The sequence below is a fragment of the Ptiloglossa arizonensis genome, chromosome 6, assembly GCF_051014685.1.
Source record: "Ptiloglossa arizonensis isolate GNS036 chromosome 6, iyPtiAriz1_principal, whole genome shotgun sequence".
NCBI classification, from domain to species: domain Eukaryota; kingdom Metazoa; phylum Arthropoda; class Insecta; order Hymenoptera; family Colletidae; genus Ptiloglossa; species Ptiloglossa arizonensis.
In genome coordinates, this window is record NC_135053.1 from 13,198,377 (window position 1) to 13,223,621 (window position 25,245).

The 25,245-nt window shown below is 29.8% G+C and overlaps 4 protein-coding genes across 14 annotated transcripts in view; 3 read left to right on the plus strand and 1 right to left on the minus strand.

Moving 5' to 3' along the window:
• Mical (Molecule interacting with CasL) overlaps window positions 1–2,630 on the plus strand; it is a 78,587-nt gene extending 75,957 nt beyond the window's left edge. For all 7 annotated transcript variants that reach the window (XM_076314244.1, XM_076314245.1, XM_076314238.1 and 4 more), the window contains one exon: window positions 627–2,630. In XM_076314244.1, coding sequence (XP_076170359.1) covers window positions 627–723 — 97 coding nt within the window. In that variant the 3' untranslated portion in view covers window positions 724–2,630. The remainder of the gene's footprint in view (window positions 1–626) is intronic.
• Window positions 2,631–3,921: 1,291 nt separating this feature from the next.
• Rhogap68f (Rho GTPase activating protein at 68F) lies at window positions 3,922–8,101 on the plus strand. Its single transcript, XM_076313665.1, has 10 exons — window positions 3,922–4,141; window positions 4,770–4,877; window positions 5,119–5,256; window positions 5,513–5,693; window positions 5,794–6,012; window positions 6,100–6,198; window positions 6,291–6,478; window positions 6,561–6,761; window positions 6,872–6,978; window positions 7,065–8,101. Exons 1-10 carry the CDS (start codon window positions 4,093–4,095, stop codon window positions 7,236–7,238), a joined length of 1,464 nt encoding a protein of 487 aa, XP_076169780.1. The 5' UTR covers window positions 3,922–4,092; the 3' UTR covers window positions 7,239–8,101.
• Window positions 8,102–9,705: 1,604 nt separating this feature from the next.
• On the minus strand, window positions 9,706–11,458 carry Rab21 (RAS oncogene family member Rab21). Of its 3 annotated transcripts, none has more exons than XM_076313911.1 (5): window positions 11,185–11,458; window positions 10,973–11,092; window positions 10,555–10,722; window positions 10,377–10,495; window positions 9,707–10,253 (listed from the first exon to the last, which is right to left on the minus strand). In XM_076313911.1, exons 2-5 carry the CDS (start codon window positions 11,000–11,002, stop codon window positions 10,013–10,015), a joined length of 558 nt encoding a protein of 185 aa, XP_076170026.1. In that variant the 5' UTR covers window positions 11,003–11,092; window positions 11,185–11,458; the 3' UTR covers window positions 9,707–10,012. The 3 variants fall into 3 exon arrangements, with proteins under 3 accessions (XP_076170027.1, XP_076170026.1, XP_076170025.1); XM_076313910.1 differs by having other exon boundaries at window positions 9,745–10,253; window positions 10,927–11,092; window positions 11,185–11,439; XM_076313912.1 differs by having other exon boundaries at window positions 9,706–10,253; window positions 10,973–11,458.
• A 3,200-nt stretch (window positions 11,459–14,658) lies between these two features.
• Window positions 14,659–25,210, plus strand: LOC143148240 (uncharacterized). Of its 3 annotated transcripts, XM_076314373.1 has the most exons (7): window positions 14,663–14,913; window positions 16,350–16,652; window positions 16,926–17,024; window positions 17,120–17,273; window positions 17,360–17,537; window positions 17,621–17,786; window positions 17,906–25,210. In XM_076314373.1, exons 3-7 carry the CDS (start codon window positions 16,951–16,953, stop codon window positions 18,525–18,527), a joined length of 1,194 nt encoding a protein of 397 aa, XP_076170488.1. In that variant the 5' UTR covers window positions 14,663–14,913; window positions 16,350–16,652; window positions 16,926–16,950; the 3' UTR covers window positions 18,528–25,210. The 3 variants fall into 3 exon arrangements, with proteins under 3 accessions (XP_076170487.1, XP_076170485.1, XP_076170488.1); XM_076314372.1 differs by lacking the exon at window positions 16,350–16,652 and having other exon boundaries at window positions 14,659–14,913; window positions 17,624–17,786; XM_076314370.1 differs by lacking the exon at window positions 16,350–16,652 and having other exon boundaries at window positions 14,660–14,913.
• The last annotated feature ends 35 nt before the right edge of the window (window positions 25,211–25,245 follow it).

The following is a 25,245-nucleotide window of genomic DNA, read 5'->3' on the forward strand; positions in this document are numbered from 1 at the left end:
AAACTAATGAACAAAATAATGTTCCTGTACCATTCCCCTCACTTATAATTTAACTTTACAGTGCATGTTATAAAAGCATGAACTTTTTATATTTTTTTGTGCAATTTAAATCTTTATCATAATCCAATTAAGCATGTCATTCCTTTATACACTATTTTCTTTAGTGTTTTCTCTTACAAGTAGTGCCAATGTAAGAATAAAAATATTTTAGTTGTATTTAAATCTATTTGAGAATAAAATAAAATATATTATTTTATGTGTTTATGATAATTATTTTCTAAACACATATCACTGACTTAAAAGGTGGTAAGATCTAAGAATCATTAAGTATATTTTGAGAAAGACCCAAGAACTAATATTTAAACAAACAATATTTAAAAAGAATGGAAGTATAATGTATATTATTATAGATTTGCTAAATCTTACCTGTGGTAATAAAATATAAAAGAGAAACATTTAATCAACGATAATAAACATTTTTGTTTATACAAACAATATCAACATTCTGTTGCTTTTGTATTCATATCTGTGACATTTTAACTGCACGAAATAAAGATGTTATCATTGCAGTAAAAACTAAATTCTGGTTGTAATATTTAGCAGTAATAGAAACACTTTTCTTTTAGGTATCAAGATGAAGATCGCGACCTTGAAGCTCAAATGTTGGCTAAAGGCCTCAGATTAACGCCAATAAAAAAATGTGGTCCTAAGTATTCGGTTTAATAGGAATCACATTATTGTACATATACTTCATTCTATATTTTCATTAATGAATTTTAACAAACAATTAAATTAATGATGCTGTAAATAAGAAGCACATAGTAACTTATACAAAACAAAATTAAAGTTACATGTAATTTTGATGCATACTGAAATATATATTGTATCATAAGTCTTTCACCACATATAAATGAATCGCGCATATTAATTTTTACAATCATGGACCAAACATTCTGTTTAAATCTTTGACTTTATAAATTGCCTAGTGCAAATTTCTATTTTGAGTCGCACACATCATATATGTGTTTGAAAGTCTTTGTTTATTTACAGTATACATTTTTTGTGTATTATACATCGTGCGTTTATAAATTGTCCAAGCACGTGGAATTGTATTATAAATGAACTTTGATCGTTGTCGCTTAAAACTTAAGGTAAGAGTAATCATGAGTAACAATATGATTAACAATATTTATATGATCGTAACGAAAATTATTGCACATATATTGTGCATATTTGTACAGAAACACAATGTGACATATAGATTTCAAGAAAATTTTGTGAATACATATATATTTTGTCACTGCGAAGTATTGACCATAGTTATGAAATAATTTATCATACAGAAGAACATTCTGCCTTTTCATGTGAATCAATCAAAATGTAATCATTATACATACATAGACACGATTATTGCAAACACAAAATGTTGTATATTGCAATGTAATAGAGTGACTAAAGAAGAAGTGATATAGTAAATATCTTTTGCATATACACATGAATGATATGTATATTCTATAATTCAATAAGATGTATAAATCTATTTTTATGTTCACAAAGAGACTGGTGAAGAAAATGTATGAAAAATTATGAAATAATAATAAGGCACAAACGTGTAAAGTTTTGTATGAAATGTAATCACAATTGGAAAATGAACTTATATTTACAATCAGATAAAGATTTTAAAATCAGCCTCTAATTTCCTTACTCTATTCAATATACACAATACTTTACACCATCAGTTACATACATCGAAGCAAGCTGCCAATTTTTTAGCCTTGAAAGTTAGGCATTTGAACAATTAATTGGAATGTAAAAACACAATAATAGTCAGAATATAAATAAATATGTAATGAAAACGTTACTCTGTAAATCTTAACACAAGAAATTACAAAATGTAAGTAGAAAATGTAGTATCATTCTAATCATTATTGCCATTTAAATAAGAATTAAATAACAAAATTTAAATTAATCTACCATGTAAAAATATTTTCATGTATTACAAGATATAAAATGTCATTGTAGATATGCTAATAAGGTATATACAATATAAAACAGATAGAGCAGAATAAAAATTAAATCATATAATATATATACAAAATTGTAGGAAAGGAAATGTTTTCTTTAAACTTGAGTCAGTGTACGTAACAACAATGTGAACTGAAGGCTAAGATGTTCTAAATATTATATAGTATTGTTTAGACTTCATGCAATCAGTTAATAGATCAGTAAACTAGAAATTAATAAATTCAAAACTAATAAACTGCTTTCTTTTTTAATATGTCTATATTTGATAGTTTCATGTTTGATACTAGTCTTCTCTTGGATTTAATCTTCTCAGAGAATAATTTTTAATAGTTTTTGATTGTACAATACATATACTTTATGGTAAAAGAACAGCTTTTATTACTTTAGTTACCATTTTTACCACTAAAAATAATTTATCATAAACTGTGCCTCATAATTATAAATTAAAATAATGAACTACCTTGACCTGCTTCTTAATTGTAATATTCAATCTCATTTGGGAAAGTTGTACTACGATTAGCAATCACATGTGCCTAAAAAGTGGAATTGTGCAACATATGTAATTGAAAGCAAATCATATAAACGATAAACTGGAAGCTCATGTACTCAGTTTGATTTTTTGTGCAAATCCTTATGAAACTATGTAATTTTATTATAAATAAAACTAATCCCTTAAAAAGGAAATAAATAATGTTATAGTTTGTACAAGATTTACTGAAACATGACTTGTACAATCATATAAGTCTTTTATTATAATTTTATTATGTTCTATGCCTTTAACAGGAATTAAATTTTTTTATTACAATAAATTATGGAATGATGTATACACATATATAATATGTAATTACAATGTAATTATTATAATCAAATACAAAATTAGTGTTTCCATACATACAAGAATAGAGATGGGCAAATTGTTAACATTGGCAGATTACATATCACTTTATGGATTTCTCACACAGTTGCTCAATTTGTGTACTGTCAATTTTGCCAAATTATAAAGAGATACTTAGCTAAATATAAATGAATGTATCGAATTATCAGAATGTTTGTTTAAGCCATAAATGAGCAAACGATTTTTCCGCATTTTGTCTGAAAACTAAAGAAGAAAAATTAGAAAACTATTTAACATCGTACTTTAAAAATAACGATTTCCTAATTTTAATTAATTAAAGTAAACACCGTTTTTGAATATATAATTTATAAATGTAGATATACAATTGACAAAATATGTGAAAAGGCCAAAACCCTATCCCTAAATTATAGCTTTATAAAATGAGTCTTAGAAAAAGCAATAATAGTTATCTCTATTTTTTAAAAGTTTCCAAATCCATAACAAACTATTTTCTTAGTATAAAATTTCAAAAAACTAACAAAAATTACATGATTGTATTTCATAAATACAATATCTTTAATGATTATTTAATTGCTGTAAAAAATTTATTCGTTAAAATTATTAAACGAAAAGTATTGAATTAAAAATTTCAAAAATATTAGAAAGTCTTTTTATGTAGAAACAATATTAATTCTCTTGAATTTGGTATGTAATATCGAATAAAAACATGTTTAATCAAGTTTTTAAATTCTGAAAGATTTGAATTAAACTCATTAATATCACGACAAGAAGTTCAATCACATTCAAAATCAGCTTGAAAGCGTGTCATGATTAAAGAATAAATGATTTCACGTGCAGATGGTTTATATTTAACCATTTATTTATTTAAAGACTAGGTATATATTCATTATCCTAATTTAACGTTTAAATTTGTCACGTGACTCTTTTATATTTTTAGCGCGCGCCGTTCATATCGCAAAAGTATAGACGAACCAATAGGAATCAGTATGAAGATATTCGTTAATCGCGTAGTGGGGAAAGGGAGTGACGAGTGACTACGAATTACAATTAGCGACACAACAGATGAAAGCGTGACGTGAATACGTCGGCTTGCCATACCGCGTCGAGATAATGTCGTTCGAGAAGAGAAACGTTGTCCGTTTGTAAAGCAGGGTACATAAAAAGCCCCGTAATTTAACCCCGGCACTGTTTTGTCGTGCAGTTGCCAGAAAATGGAAGCGAACTATCAACCGACGCTAAGCCCAACGCGAACTTTGACAGGTGAGCTTATCCATTGCGATTGTTGACGCTACCTTAGATGTCAAATAAACGTCACGTCAAGTACATATCGCTGTACAAATCATGATTGTAAAAGTTCACCTGGCATCGACACATATTTTTTTGTGTTCGTTCTAGCAAAAGAACATTTCACGATGGATCTCGATTTACTATATGAAAAAGCATGTCGATAAACTACGAATAATTCACGTATTATCATGATAGTGCATATCATAAAATCAGAGATAGATTCTAACTTGACATAATCTTGTTGCTTGGTTAAAATACACGTATTGGTTGAAAATTCGTTTTTGGGATATTACGATTCTATGGTGGTTTGTAAACACCGATGAAAAGCGACAAAGTGTTTATTGAAGATCGTATACCGTGTAATGCGATCCAGAAAATTATGTATAACGAGAAACCGCGAAATGTATAGAGTCATCAATTTATGATACCTCTTACGCAAACATAATTTTTAAAAAATGTTACTTAATATTTTTTAAGTATCCATTTATAAAATAAAACCATTGATCAAGTAAAAAATTACAATGGTCAGTGTAGTGTCCTGTGATTCATTGAAATTTATTTAATACAAATAATAATGCGCATACTTCTGTTTGTATAATAGCAATAGCTAATGACGTCGAGGATCCATACCCAAGTTTGTCAGATTATCATGATCATGAGCCCAACTTGGAATTTGATGATACTGAATTACAACCCACTTCAAATAATGGTAAGACATTTAAGCATAAATAATAACATTGATATTTGACTTTATTATCTATTAATGCAAACCATTTTACTATCATGTTAATAGATTTAAATTGAATGCTTGTACTATTATCATTTCTATAGTATTTGCAAATTCTATTGTATTCATTCAAAATGTGAATCAAAAAATATCCACAAAAGTATCTTAAAAATGTAATTCTATGTAATTATTGTAGAATATAATTAAAATAATCATTTTATAGCTGTACAACTTTTAGAAGAAAAATTGGATTTGATTAACAGTGGTGCAGGTACTGATTATCTAGAGAGTCCAGTGAGTGATGGAACGATCGAAGAAAACTTTGAAGAAGCTTTAGTAGATGCTCCAGTTATCGAATCTGGTGTGTGACCTTTTATCTTCTGTTAGTAGCCACTAAATGTCATGGCATTTGGGGCATAGCAGGTGAATTATGTAGACCATTGTACAGTTTATTATTGCATGGTATAACAATGCACAGAAGTGAGGACAAATGACTTTGTTTTATTTCTTAATACTAAATTGTGTTAGATTCCAATATCACAAAAAAAAGTCAAGGGGAAAACAGAAATTATTTAACATCAAACATTATTGTGAAAATAATCTATTTTAATAAGCAGCAGAGGATCTTGCTGCATTGGATGGCGAACTTACTGATGAAGAAGATTATCTTGATATTTCGAGATATGGTATTGTAGAAGTGGCTGGTGATGACAGTGCTGGTCGTAAAATAATCGTAGTATCTGCATGTAAATTACCTCCTATTGGGAAAGAAACGTTTAATCATGCTAAACTTCTCAGGTTTGTTAATATAGATACATTTTTTATCAATGTATATGTATAAATCTTTAGAATTAAATTAGTTTTGTAACAAATGTATAATAATCTGCTTATTCAACAGGTATCTTACACATACTTTAGATACATTTGTAGAGCAAGATTATAGTTTGGTTTATTTTCACTATGGTCTTACTTCCAAAAATAAACCACCATTATCTTGGTTATGGCAAGCGTATAAAGCTTTTGATAGAAAGTATAAAAAGAATTTAAAGGCTTTGTATTTAGTACACCCAACCAATTTCATTAGAATTGTATGGCAAATATTTAAGCCAGCAATTAGGTAATTTTTTTCTTTTCACTTCTATGTAATGTATACACTTTTTATATTAATGTATTAAAATTGCTTTTACTTTCATTTTTATTGTAGTGCAAAATTTGGCCGTAAAATGATGTATGTTAATTATTTGGAAGAACTGGCCCAATATATTAATCTTGATCAACTTATTATACCTCCTCAAGTAATAGAGTAAGTATATTTTTGATAATTATTAAATTTGTTTATATTTATTTTATTGATAATAGCTTGCTGTACAATTACTTAATTGTATTCCTTTTTAGACATAATGAACAGCTAATGTTAAAGAATAAAAAGAATTTGCCAACAAGTCCACCTCAGAGTACAGTAACAACACCAGTTGGTACTACTCAATTTGGAGCAAATCTTGTTTTTATTAAAGAAAATAACAACGGCGATCCTATACCGCCAATAGTGCGACAATGTATTGAATTTCTTGATACACCTGATGGTGTGTACAACTAACTTATTCGTATGTATTACATATTTTAATATGCAATCAAGGTAATAACAAGATTATTGTAAATTTGTAGCATTAGAAACAGAAGGAATATTTAGACGATCAGCTAATGTAGCGGTAGTTAAAGAACTTCAGAATCGTTGTAATCAAGGGTTGCCTGTCGATTTCCAAGGAGATCCACATATAGCAGCAGTTCTTCTTAAAACATTTCTTCGTGAATTAGACGAACCTCTTATGACATATGAATTATACGATGAAATAACACAATTTCAAAGTAAATATTACACTTGAATTCATATCTACTATTTATATATGTTATGTATAATTTGTTGTATATAATTTATTTAAGTAATGGAAGTAATTATTTAAATATTGATTCTTCAGGTCTATCAAAAGATGAACGTCCAAGAAAAGTAAAAATACTAGTACTTGAAAAACTTCCAGAAGACAACTATAAGGTTTTAAAATATATTGTACAATTTTTATCAAGGGTAAGATATTATTCTAATAGTTACATTAAATTGTTTCTAATATATACGACTGATAATTTTGCAATCAAATATATTATTTGCAATAGGTAATGGATACATGTGATTTGAACAAAATGACATCAAGTAATCTCGCAGTGGTATTTGGGCCAAATCTTGTCAGAGCACCACCATCACGTGGAATGTCGCTTTCTGCAATAGGTCCTATTAATCAATTCATAGATTTTTTATTCATTCATCAAGATGAAATATTTATTATTTAAAGGGACTGTAGAAGTAAATGTTAAAGGCCTAATTTGAAACGAAATTAGTATTTTATGTATGTTCTAGAAAAGAAATCCTACAAATTTGGCTGCCAAGTTTGATATTATATAAACTATCACAAAATAACTTTGAAGAAAAATTTTATAGGATTTTTAATAAGAACTTCGACAAGTTTCTGAGACTTTCATCTTAATGTATAAAAACAAGAAAATCTCATTTATCAATTTTAGATCTTCGAAGTCATATCAAACTTGTTGAAACTTAAAGTGAACGTAACAATTTATGTATAATATTCATATTTAATTATAACATCCGTACTTCGTTAATTAAAATATTTTTATATTTGAATATACAAATAGAGAAATATTTGCATACCTACTAATGTCACAAATAGCGCTTAGTTATACAGCCTGCACAAGATTTTTTAATGAATTGATACAATGATTTCAGAATGAAAATACTAAATATTGAAATAATACAAAGGACTCTGGATGCTAGTTCAAAAATATGTAAACTTACATGAAAATTAATGATATACCAAAGATACATGAAAATGTCATGCAATTATTGTAAAATTTAGGATTATTTAGGAGTAGTATAACATAATAAAAATAGACAAGCAGAAGTATAATGGTGTACAGGATGCCTTGTTCGCATAATTTTATTAATTTAAGAAAAATGAACATGACACAATTCATAAAAGTCATAATTAATTAACTATTCATTATATCTTGTTATAGTTGATTAGTATAGCCAAAGCGAAATATGGTAACGAATTAGTAATTACTAATAGTATATGGCATCCTTTGTATTACAATTATGTACATACGTACTAAAACTAATAGTAATGTATAAAATTTTAGTCTGATTAAATGAAACTGTCCACTTAACTATACAAATATGAAAAATATTAATGAATTTTTAAAATGATTACATTACACTATAAAATTGAGTTTAAATTGCAATAAAATTTCTTATTTTCACGTAAATACAATGGAATCAATTGTTGATATGATTAGCATGTAATGTGATGTTTGGTCTATAACTTTAAACGTGATCGTAATCTGTGAATTAACAGATTTCTAAAAAGAAATAATTCGCATGATTATTTTCTAGTTAGAGATAGTAATGGAACTATAGAAATTGTTATTCATTATTATCGTAACTTAACAATTAGATTAAAATCATTGTCAGGGTATTGTGTAATGTAATACTTAGCATAATGTATCTTGTCATTTTAAGGATAAAAGATTTACACTAATCTTTTCAGGATCAAATGTGTATCTTTGTACATTTTTTAAATAGTCCTGCCATTATGGGTGTCTGAGATAAAATAGAGGCTAACCATCTAATACATTCTTTGTTATCAAAAAAGACTAACCCAAACTTCTATAGAACTGATACAACTCAATTACATTCCTTGTTATCATTGATAGAATAACATTGCTGTATTAAAGCATGGTTATTTATACAAAAAGTAGAATACTGAATGTGTCATAAAATGTATATTACGCAATTCATAATTTCTTATCATTATTTCCAATGCTCTAAATATGTTTCTGGTTCACAAATGGCCATGGACAACCCATCTATAAATTTACATCCAACTATGATTAAAATTATGAAATAATGAATCAGTATGAAAAAATGTTTATGTTGCTACAATAGATGAATTTGTGAATGTTTATGATCTATGTATGTACCTGTGATAGAGTAGAATATTTGTACTTTAGTCTCACGAATATTATGCATGTAATTAAATTAAGATAATTATATTTTCCAACAGTCCTTTAATTTGTAACTAATTATAAACTAATCTAAATTGTGAACTATAAAACACCATACATTCCCAAGAACTATTATATTCCATATATGTATATGTTAATTAAGTTTTTATTAAAACACAATGGTATTTAAATATAGATACATTTATATGACAGAAATACATACATTTGGTAATTATAATAAATCTTCCAGCTATATGATATACATGAATAACAAGATATTTGGTTTATGAATTAACTGAGGTTTAATCTATTAGTGTAATGAAATATTGAAATACATGAAAATCAACTCTCAAAATATAATCAGTATTTCTTATTTTATGCCAAGTTAAATTATTTAGGCTTCACACTTTATATCTATATTATTCGTTTTAAAGAAATAAAATATTACAAATTTCATGATATATGTAGCTTATCAGTCACTGCCTTGATAGACTTTGTACAATAAAATTACCAATATTAATATGTACATTATTATAAGTGAAATTATTATATGAAATAACATTGAAGTTTTTTGAGATATTACAAGAGATCTAAAATAAATTCTTACGTATGTATAAAAATGTTTAAATTCATAATGTTTACAGATGTTCAATCATTGTAGTTACAAAATTTTTTAAATTCTTTGTCCATATTATAACACTGAATTATGTTTTTAGTACTGCAATATTATTCAACATTATTGATTTATTTAATGTAATAAAGTAATATTAAAAAAAAAAAGAAAACAGTCGTAATATGTATACCTTTTATAAATATAAAATAACAATATTTACTGTTCAGTTATACTATAAAATATAAACAAAAAATATATTTGGTTTTGTACTAAAATGCCATAGTACATTTTTTGCATTGTACCAAATGCAGTTTAGAACAAATTTTTTCAAAGTCATATATATATATATATATACACATATACACACATATACATTTATATATATATATAACTTGCTCATAATTAGAACCCATCTCAAAATAAGCATTTGAAATTAAGACGTTTGTGAAGAACCACCACAGCAAGAAGTCTTAACTGGTTCTGTTTCTTCAGCTTCGTCTTCAACTACAACAACATTACGGCGTGTACTGTTTGTCCTTGTTAATGTAGACTTTTGTTCTACTTCATCTGCATGTTGTATCATCTGTTCTGTTAAATCCAAAAATATTTCTTCAATATTTTGATTTAACTTAGCAGAAGTATGAAAGTGCATAGCTCCAACTTGTTTAGCGTATCTAATCATAAAGTTTTATATTACCAACATACTTTCATTACACATTTTTCATTATTTAATACATTCATACAAAGAAATTGTTTATTAAATGAGTGAAAATGAAATGACAGTAAAAAATACTCACTCTTCAGCTTCTTCTATGGAAACACTTCTATCTTTTTCCAAATCTACTTTATTTCCTGCTATTGCTAAACAAATTTCACTGCCTAACATTTTTTTAAGCTCCTTGACCCAATTCTTTACCTGTAAAACAAAAGTTAACACAGAATATAAGATGATAAAGAAAACATTTGTGAATTTACCTTTTGAAATGTATCTTCATCTGTAATATCATAAACTAAAATGGCACCATTAGACATTCTATAATAAATTGGTCCTAATGCATGAAATTTTTCTTGACCAGCTGTATCCCATATTGATAAGTTTACTTTCTTTCCATTTATAATCAATTTCTTATTTAAAAATGAAGCCTAAAAGCAAGAAACTGTCAGCAAATCTGTCAATACTCAGTGCAATGTATAATTTATAGGATGTAGAATATATTAAACAATTATATAAAAGTATTGATTACACATTAAAACAATTAAGAAAAATGAACTTAATTTTAGTATACAAATAAAACACAATGTAAAAGCACAGACCAAAAGAAAAGTAAGCAACATGGTATTTATTACCTGTAATGTGCTAATATGTCTATCATTAAACTTGCCCTCCACGTACCGCAGTGCAACAGAAGTTTTCCCGACACATCCTTCACCGAGTAAAACCACTTTGAAATTATAACCATTACCAGTGCTACTAACTGAATTGGCCATAATTTGCACGTAACTAATCTATATGCTTAGAAGAGAATATAAAGTTTATAATTACGTAGAATGATTGTTGCTAGTATCGTTTAAGGAGTGTCTATCATAACGATTTTGAGTATTTACGGATTTGTAGCAGCACAGATTTATATTTTTATTTCCCTTGAACAACGTCAAAACGAAACAATCAGCTGTTTTCATTTCAATGACCACCGACAAACAAGAAGCAAAAACATCTATTCTTACTTCAAACGTATTGCCGATAGATGGCAAATCACAAGTATTAGGCACTACTACCTTAAAGTTCGAAAGATGTTACTGAATTTCTAACATAAATGTCTTACAATTCAGATAATATAAACGAATCCAACTTGGTATTGTATATTAACATAATGTTATGAAGGTACATTCAATGCATTGCATATTGATAAAATTTGTTGTTGATGCATTACATTTAAAAACCAACATCTACGCGTAATTTCTTTTTTATCATCTTCAATATTCGTGAAGATGGCGCTGCATTCATTGTTACGAAGCTGCCGAAATTTTCTTCAAATTATTCTGACAGAAGATATCTTGTTGCAAATTCCAGAAATTGTATCGATTATGTATGGATTTATAAGTTGAAGTTTGATCAAGATAAACGGTTCAATTGTATTTGTATCTTAAAAAACGAATTTTTACTATCCAGGAGCCCTGGTGGTATTTCATCGAACTGATGTCCGACAAAAATCAAATCCTCTACCGGAAATCAAACTCACACGAATAAAGACAAATTTATGTATTAAATTCAATGTATCATCGAGATAAACCATGCATAATATGTATAAAATTTTATTTTGAAAAAATATACTTCTCTAAAATCAAAAAAGATAATAACGTACAAGAAACATAATTTCTTATTTGATAGTTGTAGATGCTTCTTTGACTAGAGTATGCAACGGAGTCAGCGCCGTGGGCCTGCGCAAAGGAGCTCTCAAATCTGGCCGTCACCTGTATTGAAAAGGTAAGTGACTCTGCTGTCATTAATCTCAACATCTTAATGTGAATTTCGTGAGCACGTGTCGCAAAAATACGATGTATTAATAACGCGACGCGTTGTCAGCAGCCTCGTGGATTGTCATGCGAAATTACTCACGTGTTACGGATAAATATGTTCCGAGATGTCAGCGTCTTCGGCTCCGTGGTCAGAATCTGCCAGGCTGCTGCTGTATCATCGCCAATACATTTGACATGTATTTGTCTTCCCGGCCTTTTCGTTTGTTGTTCTATTAATCCGCCCTCGCTGCACGTTAATGTAATCGTTGAAATCTTAGTGGTTTATGTCAAGTGCGGCAAGAAACTTTCACCAGACCGTCGTAGGTACCGCGTACCTTCACGAATTTTTCATTGTCGGCACTGGTCATCGTATTGACAGGACACCTAATAACGTACAGAGAAGATCTTTCATAGACCGTGATAGAGATCGACCGGTCGTTACATGTTATTCATCTTTCAGAACGATGATGATTCCCGCGTTTTTACTTGCGCGGTGCTCCACTTGGCAAGTAGACTTGTTTGTTTGTGCGTGCCGTATCATCTGTCATGGCGTGCCCGCTTGTGGCGGGTATCGTATCGCTGACTTTTCTCGTGTTGTTCGCTCAAGGTTCATGTCAGTTAGTATTGTCACATGGGTTGTTCGAGAGGAATCATTCGAATAATTTCTGGAAAATTAATCGGAGGAAATGTTACATTTATCGAATAATTCGGATGAACATACTGTGTGCTCATCACAGTATGTGACGGGGTTGGTTAGGACGGTGGGAAGGGAAGGAACCGACGATGGCGGCGACCGTACTGTGCCACGCGCCATGTCGGTCTCTTGCTCGTGCACGTCCTTCGTTCGGTGTACCACGTTTATCCGTAGATTTCTTTTTTTGTCTCTGTTCATGAAAATGGCACACGATCTGTCGCGAGTGATATTCGGTAGGAACCCAATATGCTTGTAAGAGGAATCACCATAGCTACGCTCAATGTTATATATGTCCTGAAAATTGATAGGTTTTTTTTTTACTTCTGACTGAATAAAAAAAAAGTCCAAGACATTTTTAGATAGGATGGTAGTCTTCAGCTTATGCACTTTTTCACGAATGCACGCTAAGCACTGTCTATGTATGACAAATTTTAAAGACCGGAGATCACTTTTAATCGTCTTTTTTTTGTAATATTTTTGTATATTTGATTATATCTTTTAAATTAATTTAGCACATAATTTTTATTACAAAAAAATGTAACAATTTCGTTAAATAAGTCGGTGAATTGAGTAAACTAAGATTTTGTTGGTTTTGAAATGTTAAATTAATCATACATGCAATTTTTGTTATTACACGTTCATTAAATTTTAAACTCATTAATTATTGTAGTATAGTATTTACTATGTGGAAGTGGCGTTTATTTAAATATAACATATTCTGTGTTATAAATTTGGGGAGATTATTGAAAGTTGTTTGAAAATATTATCATTAACAGGGAGAGGAGGGGAGAGATACAAGTATTACGTGACATGTCCTATACCAATAACGATTAAAAAAATTTGATATCGATGGTAATTATAATTAGATAATACTCGATATATTTAAACTTAATTTTCAGGATACATGTATTAATATATTTCATATTTACGAGTTCATAAATTAAATTAATTTACGAGTTTATATATCTCAAAGGTAGAGAAATATGTCTCGGTATTTTTATTCTGACCAAAATACCGGAACCTGTTTTATCATAATGTAGGTCATCTTGATCAGATACTTGCGACATCGTTAAACATCGTCTGAACGAAATCGAAGTTTCTTGGTCTGAAATAATTTTATCATTGGTTGCAATCTTTCTAATTGTTTATTCAGTATATAAAGAATAAAGTTGTATCTCTGCAATAATTTTTATAAGAACTCATATAATTGGATAACATGTATTTACATGGAGGGATGGTTGGTGTTGGTACCTTCTTCTATTTTTAAAACCGTAAAGCAACTGTAAAAGTGAGAACGAAAGTTGAACTACTAAGTTAGCGTGTCAGGGACACGGTGTTCAGACATGGTACATTTTTTGTTTTTACCATATTTGTCCCTTAATGAGTTCCTAATGTAATTTATCGTAAAGAATATTGTTTTTAATAATAAATTACATTAACAATATAAACTTGAAAGTATCTATACAATGATAATTAATTTAACATAAATTTAGCATATTTGACACATACACATCTTGTTTTGCTTTCTTTTATAATTGAAAATAACATAAAAGTAGTACAAAAATATCTTATCGATGGGCTTGAATGTATAATCTTCTTTATTAAATCGGGTACAGTAAACGTAAGCAAGATAATATTAATCAGTATAATTATAAACAGATTAAAATTTATAAATTGTTAAGACTGCAAAATATATTGCCCAATGAAATAAAGTAGACTCACAGCTACCGCGAGTTTGTCACTAATTGTTAACAGTTGTTACTGTTTTTATCGATATTAAAAATATATTTGTAGTCATATACGCAAAATATGAGTACTATTTAATATGCACGCAGTGGGGTCAGAGATCTGAGTCGTATCGGGATGAAGAGGCAACCGATCAACAAACCACGTGGCAACATCGCTATACCCTCCTCTTTTTTCCCCTTCCTGTTGTCTGATGTCCCTTACATCGTCCCCCACTATAATCATCGACTGCAACGCGGCGAAAGCACATTTACATTTTTTTGCGTACAGTACGTTGCAACATTCTTGCTTTGTGGTTTCAACTACCGATGGCGCCACTCCCAGAATGATTGAAAAAATATGTTGTGCATTGAGTCGAGAAAGACGTTCGTATTCAGGTATATATATTCAGGTATATTTACATTGCATTCATTCTTCGTAACAAATTAAACTTCCTTACATGTGAAGTTTTTTCAAAATGTATTTATTATAATTACTAAATGCTTTTCTGATTAACATCCTGATAATTATATGAGGCTAGGTGTTAAGATACAGTTTAATGAAATATTAATTAAGATGGGATGACATGGGTATGGAATGTAGTTACGTACGTGATATGAACGTTACGTTCGGATCATTGAAAATGCTGTTACGCTCCTGGGTAAAATCATCCTTGAGAAAGACAAGGACGGATGGGTACTATACAGAGCAAATTCGGCATATCGAAGGAAAACTGGTTTGCCTCCGCGCGTTGCACCTACTACGATGTATATCTCGAATAAATGCCGCCTCGCGTGTATATTCCTAAGTGACCAACGAACTTGCTGAAGTAAAACACGCCCTCGTATTACTAATGTTCATTGGTCGTTATCTGTGTGATGCGCCATGCAACGTCACTGACCTGCTTTTAAAATTTAGTTAAGACAAAAGGGGATATAGCATGAAAAATGAGTAAACAATTACAATAGATATTGTACAATCCAAATTTTGACGTCGATCATTTCTGAAATATAAATTACATTAATGAATTGGCCACCATTCTTAACATTAAACACGTAAAAACAAATAATCTTCGTGTGTTTCACTTTAATGTTATTTTAAAACGGTTTTCAGTATCTTTTACAGTATGTACTCAATATTTATTAAACTACAGGTTGCAAGTCAATAGATATACACGTGTTTTACTCGTATAGCTTAATTCACATTACAAAAATTTATCGGAGAAACAAAAATGATATTTTAAGAAATCTTATGCTTCATCATATTAGTCCCACATTGCACTATGTTGTGGTTTCGTGCTTCCTATTTTTAGACCCATGTGTTGTCGACACACAGTTCCCAATTCCTCTTCTTTCTTCTTTTTAAATTGAAAACAATCTTATCATTCTAACATCAAAATTGCTCGTTTCATTATCTTTATAGTTATTTACTGATGAATTTTTAAAATGCTTGTTGTATATTACATTATAAGAGTTGCATTTGGTGTAAGCTATATTTACATGAAATCATACTTTACAATTACAAAGTTTGTCTTTATAATGTATATATATGTAAATAATTAATATATAGCATCATGAATGTTCACTCTTTAATGAATTACAAAAAACATAATTTATTTATTTGGTAATAATAAACTTCGCAAGGCACGAGCAAGAAAACATGACTTTCTGGAAAGAAGTATTCGTACAGAATAAATTGTTTTTTTTGTCCAGCATATTGTTCATTTGTAAACTAATCATGATTTGTAATGTAAGTGACAGATTTTGGCGATTCTGTGTAGAAAGAAGTGTTTGTAAAGTGTCGATTTCCTTTAGCACATTGTTTTTCTTTGCAGTTTTATCGTGTATTATAAGTGGGGATTTGTGAGATTATGGACGCCCCCTAGTAGCATGCGTGCGTCACGGCGCGTAGCGTCTCGCACGTATACACTGTCAAGCCGAAATCGCGGTGTTAGTTACAGAACTGGCAACGAATCGATGTAAACAAGTATAATAAAGATGGTGGCGATCAGTGGTTTTTTCGTCGTGACAAATTATCGCGATTGAATTCTTACATGATTTTATACATTCCGTACGGATAGAATGAAGCTAATTTCGACTACTGTCACAATCATCGAAACATGCTGTTTTCAGTAAAGGTACATTATTTTCAGGACGCGTTAAACATACGGTTGACGATTATTTTATCCTTATACCTAATTCTTCTTGTAGGCAATTACTTACAATTATAAACATAAACCGATAATAAATTCTCAGTAAAACAGGAATGAACTTGGTTGAAATAAATTTGTATTGGTTATTAATGAATTTGTTATCATGTAATATGCTTTATTTGTCTAAGGTTTTATAAACTTTTAATCTGATATTTCATTTTAACTTAAAAATGTTATTTAATGTTCTTTCATTTACAGGGGCAGTCTAAAAGTAACGTGCAAAATGTTTAGTTTTCACAAGCCAAAGGTGTATCGGTCTAGTACTGGATGCTGCATTTGTAAAGCCAAGTCTAGCAGGTAAATAATATGACGATTCTAATTAATGTAGTACAATAAAATAATACTTTGAGAATAAGATATTACAATAAAGAACAATTTGTTTATGCCTATAGTTCAAGATTCACAGACAGTAAAAAGTATGAAGATGATTTTATGGAATGTTTCCAACTTGAAGAAAGACGAACTGGAGAAATATGTAATGCATGTGTACTTTTGGTAAAAAGGTGGAAAAAATTACCTGCAGGAAGCAATCGCAATTGGAGACATGTGAGTGCTAACATGTTCTGTTATATAGTTAATATTAGTTGATTAATCGTACTACTGTTTATAAATGAAATTTTATCTCTTTTAAGGTTGTTGATGCACGTGCAGGTCCTGGTATCAAGTCACTAACAAAGTTTAAATCAAAAAATAAAAAGAAAATGAAAGATATACCAGAAAAATTTGAGAAGATTATGAAAAAGAAACACATCTATTTGAAAACTGATAGAGACCGAGAACAAAGTCCAGCAATGAGTGATGATTTAACAGGTTGGCATATAAAAACTATTTTCCATTTAAAGGTTTTAAAAATAGAGGTTTCATAATATCTTAAATTTTTTTTTTTTCCATAGAAGATTATTTAAATGGAGATGGCAGTAAAGGTTCAAGTCGAGCTGGTAGTCCTGTAGGTAGCGATGATATTCCAGTTACTGAAAAACCATTAGATATGCAGAATGTTGCAGAATCAAAGAATGATTTAACTGTTAATGGTTTTATTGATCTATCCTATTTTAAGAGGTTAGTTCCATTGTTAATTACTATAAATAATTATATAATGTTCTCTTAATGGTTAACAAAACACATTTAGTAATTCTTTTTACTAAAGCATACATTCTACTTTTATGTTATTATTTTAGGGAGATCATTTGTTGTGGAACAATATTCAAAGGTCCATATGGAGAAGTTATAGTGGATCCTTCATTGATAAAGCCTTGTATTGGTTGCATAGCTAGACAGCAACGACAACAACAAACAAATACATTAAGTTGTAGTCCAGCACATAGTTCTGCATCAGCCAGTCCTGTCCACAGTTCTGCATCTGCTAGTCCTGCCCATAGTGTAGAGTCTGGTACAGAGACTGCAGTCTCTAAGCAGACAAGTAAAACGTTTAGTGACTCATCATCAGATTCCGGCTATGATGAATCTTCCAACCAAGGAGTTGGTGAGAGTAAAATAACCAAAATTATTCAAAATGCGAGTGCTACTGTAAAACCAGCAGTCAAAATACAACCATTAAAAAGTGTTCAGCTAAAAGCTATACCAGTATCGGAAGCTGTCAGGTTAAAAACAGACATACCAATCAAATTGGTACCTATAAAACAAATTGATCAACTATCTTGTAAGCCATTGTCTTTAGTTTCTTCTGCCAATGTTACTTTAAGCAGTAGTACTTCACACTCCATTGTTACCGTCCCAAATAATCCACTCGTCGATTTTGCCATGCACGCAGCCTCCTCTAGGCAATCAGTCTCTAATTAATGTCAGTCTCTCATAGAGTTTTAATTTATTTTTTTCTTATACAGTATAGTTAGATGTATGCCGCGATGCAAAATTGTGTGTTAAGTATGCTACCATTACCGTCCCAGATAACAAAGGCTCTGGATGAGAGTGTTTAAGTTTTATCATATCGAGCACAGAGATTTTATACTGTTGTGAATGATGAAAAATGAATTCTTGTAATTAGAATAACTGTTATAATGTACAGTAGGTAGATAGTGCTCTTAGGAAAGGTTGCATAAGATTCATGTTCTTGATCGTTGGTTGTTGAAAAAGTATATATAATTATATATGATATCGTCTTTATGGACGGAAGTTCTTGAGGCGTGTTCCACGACTGTTAGATGATTCTTAAGAGAGATAGTTGAAAAAGAGCACACTGTTTCTACTGAATGCCGTTTGTAGTATATATAGAATACTAATAAACTGCCACGAACTTATAATTGCTAACTCTCCACAAAAAACTCCATCGCGTGGAAAGTTTTCAATTATTTTCTAAGTGTAATAATTAGCTACGTACATCAAAATACTGTGATGACATTTTAATGTAACATGAGATATAAGATTATTATTCGGCAAGTGGCAGTTTATAGTATCTACATCCTAAGCATTAGTTACTGTATGGTGTAACAATTTTCTTATCCATAGCTTTTTGTTCTCTGGGCTACCTATCATTGCAATTGTATATGTGAATATTTGTGTGGGAGTTCCAAGATGCCAATCACTTTTCAAACATTTGGGTCCAAAAATTTTAAAAGAAGAATTCACTAAGGGTCATGATAGCTACATTGTACCAAATGCATTTGATATGATTCATGCCAAGGTCCATGACGTTAAAATTAAGTAATTCAACTTAAGAAACGAATGTGTTCAGGTACTGTAAATCCTGACCCATTAATAGCAATAATACGAAGAGTACTTTATAATAAAATAAATAAAGTCTGTTGAATAGCATCATATCAATATGATGATATATTTAGGCAGTATTACTAGAGAGTGAAATTGAACGAGAATATGGCAATCAGATTGGCAAACTGGACCAGTAAACTTTGTTAAAGTATTTCAGAATGACTGCAACATAAATGTGAAAATGAATTGAATAACAGCAGATTATTGATATGCAAAATAAGTATAATGCTAAATAAGTGAAAACTGTTAGTTCCTAGTTTTCAGAGATGGGCACATGACCGAACAAAAGCACACAAAAGTACCTGTTAAAAACAGATTACTGTGATCATTGGATTATTTATTTTTTTTTAATATTTTTTCGCATTTTTGGTCAATTCTTAATATTGTACGCACAAAGGTTATCCAAATCTACATGTAATATATCTTGTATAGAAAAACCCAGGAGATCACAAAAAATTTCTTACAACTATATTTTATAAAGTGCATCTCAAGCAATATATAAAACCAATAACATTAATAATAACTTGAAACATATGGTTAAAATAATCTTAACAATAAAACCAAAGATGTGCAAAAGATATACTTTTCTTTTATATTAAATAAATAATTTGGTTAATCACATCAATCTTTATTAAAACAGAGTATTTGCGGAATTAAAGCTAAAAGTTATGAACGTGCAATACATAGCTTTTATTTTATATAACATCAAGCATAATTTAAAGTTTAAATAATTTGAATTAAAATATTCCGAATTTTTGATCAATGAATTTAACATAGATAATAATCAAACTTAAGATTAATCTACTTCTGGGATATTGGCAATCTTTATAGTAAATTTTCTCTCATATAGGCATTTGATTTACATTTTAAAATGCCGCGTTTGCTGCCCATCTGGCTTAAGCTCATTGACAATCGTTATGTAACAAGGAAACGATAACAGTTTTTCATATGGAATCAAACATCGAAACTCCAATTTGTCCAAGGACAATGTTGACCACCTTGTCCTTTGACAAATTTTAATTGTATATTTCTTTGGACTAGGAGACTTTATGATCTCTTTACTGTGAATATTAATAGCTATGTTTTTGTTGTAACTCACGTTATGATTTATAATAATTAATATATGTCAAGATCTAAGGTTGGATCATAGATCAACAAGTCATATATATAGCACTATCGTGTAAGGTTGATCTTTTTAAAGTCAGGAATGAATTTTGCAACTTAAAAAGCTCAAATTACAATTAAGATTTCTATAATATACTCGTTCAGCACATAGCTAATATAATTTTTTAAATGATCTTTATAACTTTCTATGATCCTTCCTCTAACTGAAAAAATAAGAAATACTTGTTTAACTTATTTATTTTGTAAGTTTATTTACTTGCAATATATAATATTCCTTTTCTACATAAATTTATATATATTTTTATACAAATTAATCTTTGCTTTTTATGGAATGAACTTTCTGTAGCACTGCCAGGAAATGACGCAAAGAGAAACGTTTGATTCCAAGTCAACCTCCTGGCAATATTCAGTGAATTATTTATTTTCAATTATCTTGTATATTAATCTATTATTGAGTTATTTACATCTTAAGAAAACTGTAAATGGTGCCCACAGATTGATTAGGCACTAGAATCATTAAAATAAGCTTATGTAAGAAAATTTTGTAATGGATATAAAATGGTCTCATATTCAAAGTAACATGATTGCGTGATACATAAAGAATACGAATAATTTCGTGTGTTTTTAAACAAAAAGAGGATGATAAATTAAAACTTTATTGATAAAGAGGATATAAATGGATATATTGTATGTGCAGCTATCAAAGTAATACTATTTATGAATAATGCGAAAGAACATCAAATTATCTTGCATAGGTATTGAGATGTTAATTAAAGATAAGAAATACACATGTCATTTCCAACATGTTAGACGTCCTTGAAGAAACGAAACTAAATAAAAAAATATAATCGAAATGTCTGTGCATTGCTATCGTGTAAATTGAATTTGATGTTTTTGTACGTGCATACACAACAGTTGAAAAAAGAACTTGATATATTTCGATCTATAGAAAATTCCGAGAAAATACAATTTTAGATGATAAAGTTTGTGAGATATATTGAAATATCTAAGTTGAGAGAGACAGCACTATGTACTTAAAATTTTCATTCTTATTTGTGCGTCTTCTTAAACAGTTTTCATTACAATATCTTATGAATAAACAAATTCAAATTGTTTTATAAGTATCAGAATAGAAACATGAACGACAAACGAATCTTGGATCAAAATTAAGGTGACAATTCTCTTTCTCAGGACCCGCTGTTCCATCATTTCAATAAATCTTACAAACACTTCTGCAATTATCAGCAGATGACGGAAAACATTACAGGAGGTCCTCGTCATGTGCATCCTTTTGAAATTTACACACGTTCACAACGTTGTCAGCTTTATTCTTTTCTTCAGAATCGAGAATTTTTATAAAAATAAAACAAATCAAATTATAAAGGAAAACTGATACACGTTGCTGATTTTTATATACATTTTATTAGATGTATATACATTAATGTAAAAATCCACGGATACGCAATGCATCGTTTAAATACGTCATATGTTAACGTGTGACAAGATATTCAGAATGTGCTGAAATGGAGATATATGTACATATGTATATCTTCATTCCATATATAGTCTATGATATCGATAAATGTGATCTTGCAAGACCTGCGTGACTTTGGGAGATTCACTGGTGGTCGAATTGCATTTCACCTTTTCACGATCATTTCTCTAAATGTCCTCGGACAAGAATATTATTGACTGATTGAGTGAGAGGGAGAGAGATAGATAAAGAAAAAAGTGGTGCAAGTATTTTACTACAGTGACCTGGCAGATTCCGATATTGAATATTTTGCGATGAAAAAAAAAAAGAAACGAACGAATCTTCCCGAAAGTATCCTGCAAGCTTTTTTTCTACGCTGGACTTTTTATATCTGAGATTTTTAAAGGATCGGAGGTGACTCGAAATAGATAATAAACAGGGGGGATAATACGATCCAGAGAGTGTTTGTCTGACAGCAAATGATTCATAATGATTCTGCATGTCCTGTAATTTTAAGTATTTATCGAAACACGATCATTTTGAATTGCATTTATTCTGTATACACGTGCGGAAACACCTATGGTGCGACTTTGAATTTAAAATTCTGAGTGTTTTTGTACGTCTGTTATTTATATCTGCAGATAGTACTGGTGTTCGTCCCTACCAATATTTTTTGTTTCTCTATTTTTCCCCCAATGAAGTAAGTTTCAGTTATAGAAATTAATGTCGTACTAAATTTGTCTGATTTACAAACTTGGAGCAAAAGATGGACAGAAAGATAGACAGATGAAAAGAATGATAAAATGTTGAAGCATGACAAGGAAAATATGTATGTAAAAAAATATATATATACGCGCGCGCGCGTGCGCGTGTGTGTGTGTGTGTGTTAAGAGAGGATTCGATCTCGCAAAGAACATCTATAGTCGGATCAAATTTAAGCGACTGCTCAAGGCCACTTTCTTGACCATGAACTATATTGAATACAATTTTTATTTTCATGTCAATTCATCTTATCCATCTATTCGAAAGGCAGGGAGCGTTACTCTTGCAAGTTTTGCATATAAAACGGTAGAATAAAAAAATGGTGTGGCGGGAGTAGCCCCTCAGTGGCCTTGAACAATCAGTTTATATTATATCGACTATAGTTAATGCACTGTGCTGAAGCAACAAAGAAAAGGAAACTTTTACATCAATATTTAAATAACGATTGTGAGACTGATCGATGTATTTAGCAGATAACTTTTATTTACATACAACTGTTAGAGATAGGGAAGGGTATTGTACCATTTCGTGCATATATAAATGAAATTCTAATAATAAGGAACGATGACTGCCGCAACAAATATATCTCGTTATCGCAATGATTATTATATTATACCGTATAAACATTTGTACATATATACATGTATATTGTGTTAATTTAGACTTTAACGCACGTATTCCAATCACTGTACAATGATCGTGGAAGTATTACGATTGATCGATAATCCCATAGGTTCTAGAGGATGAGAAGCAACCGTTGGGACGATCGTTCTATAATTCAGAAAAACAAAGTATGCCACCTTCAACTATGTACAACTTTGTAATAAAACAGTTTAACTCTTAAGAATCCATCAGTCACACAGATTAGAAAACCAATACGTTATTACACTGAAAATGAACACCGTGAATATATAACTTCTACGAACGAAAATAGTATGAAACGTTTCCGTTTGATTACGAATTGATTTTATAGACTTATACATTGAATGGATTTTCCTTGTACGTATTTTTTACCGTTATGTGTCATCAACGTGATTTTTATAGGAAAAAGTGATCGACAAATCAATACCAATTGTGAATTAATAAATTTGTATCATATTAAAGAAAAAAATGGGTATATATAGATATATAGATATATATACACACATACACACACGTATAGAAAAGTCTGTGAGATACCAAATTTTGATAGATAGATAAAAGATAACGTGAATCGTATATATATAGAGACATATTTAGGGGATGCGCAATATCTCTTTATAAGTGTATCTCTCATTTTATGTTTTTGGTGTATACAGATTTGTGAGATACAAAACTATATACATCTTTGCTGTTCTGCTGTGATGATTAGTCAGTACGACATTATTGTCTTTAAAGCTTCAGCAAGTTAATTGATAATTACAATCGAGAATTCGCTATTGCGGGGATTCTCAATTTAATTTTCACTTAAAAGTATGAAATCCATAAAGTTTATTTAAACTCGTAAAATTAGAAAATTATTTGAAACATTTACTCGAAGCATTTTGCATTTATAAGTTTTATTGTCTGATAATTCTTATGGTTAAATCGAGTAGTTTTTTAACCCTCTATGTAATGTTTTTATAGTAAAAGGATAAGCGTTTAAAATTAAATAATATTCGAGACTGAAAAGGTCCCGGAACTTCCCGCCCTTTTCGTAAATATTTTTAAAAGATTGTAAAAGTGCAATTAAAATGCTGTGGTCAAAACGAACGTATTTCCTTAAAAAGTCGATATGATGATACGTATAGAGGGTTAAATAATAAACTAAATATTATAGTACTCGTACGGAACTTGGATCGATGAAAGTGCAAAATGCTTATTAAAAATATTATATATGAACCTGTACTGGAAACTTTTGTAGAAACTGCTTGTATTCAATTCTTACTTAATCATAATAAAATGAAAATCAGAAAGTAAATAGAAACAAGTAGTAAAACTTAATTGAATAAACAATTAAAAGTCTTGACGATGGTAGTGATCGATTAGTAAAAACAAGAGGTACGGTATCAGGCAGTTTGAGAAACCCTGCTCTACCGAATCAAGTGCTAAGACATTAATTTTTTTTAAGTCGTAAACATTGTACATCGTTTATATCAATCAAATAGCAATACAACGGGACGACTCCGCAATTTATTCTTATTAGAATTGAAAATATCTCCAAACGTGGAATCAAAACATAACAATGCGATCAGAATGATAGAAATGGTACACGCAATAACTAGGATTACTGATAAAGATTCTTAAATGGCCAAACTTACACTCGGTATTTTTCTCCCTAATATAGTACTACGTGAATGTAATAAAATCTTGCATTTTACATACGTACTAATATACGTGATATACGTTACTATACTATTACTCTAGAAACACTGAATAGCAATGTTTCGTAACTTTTATATATATATATAT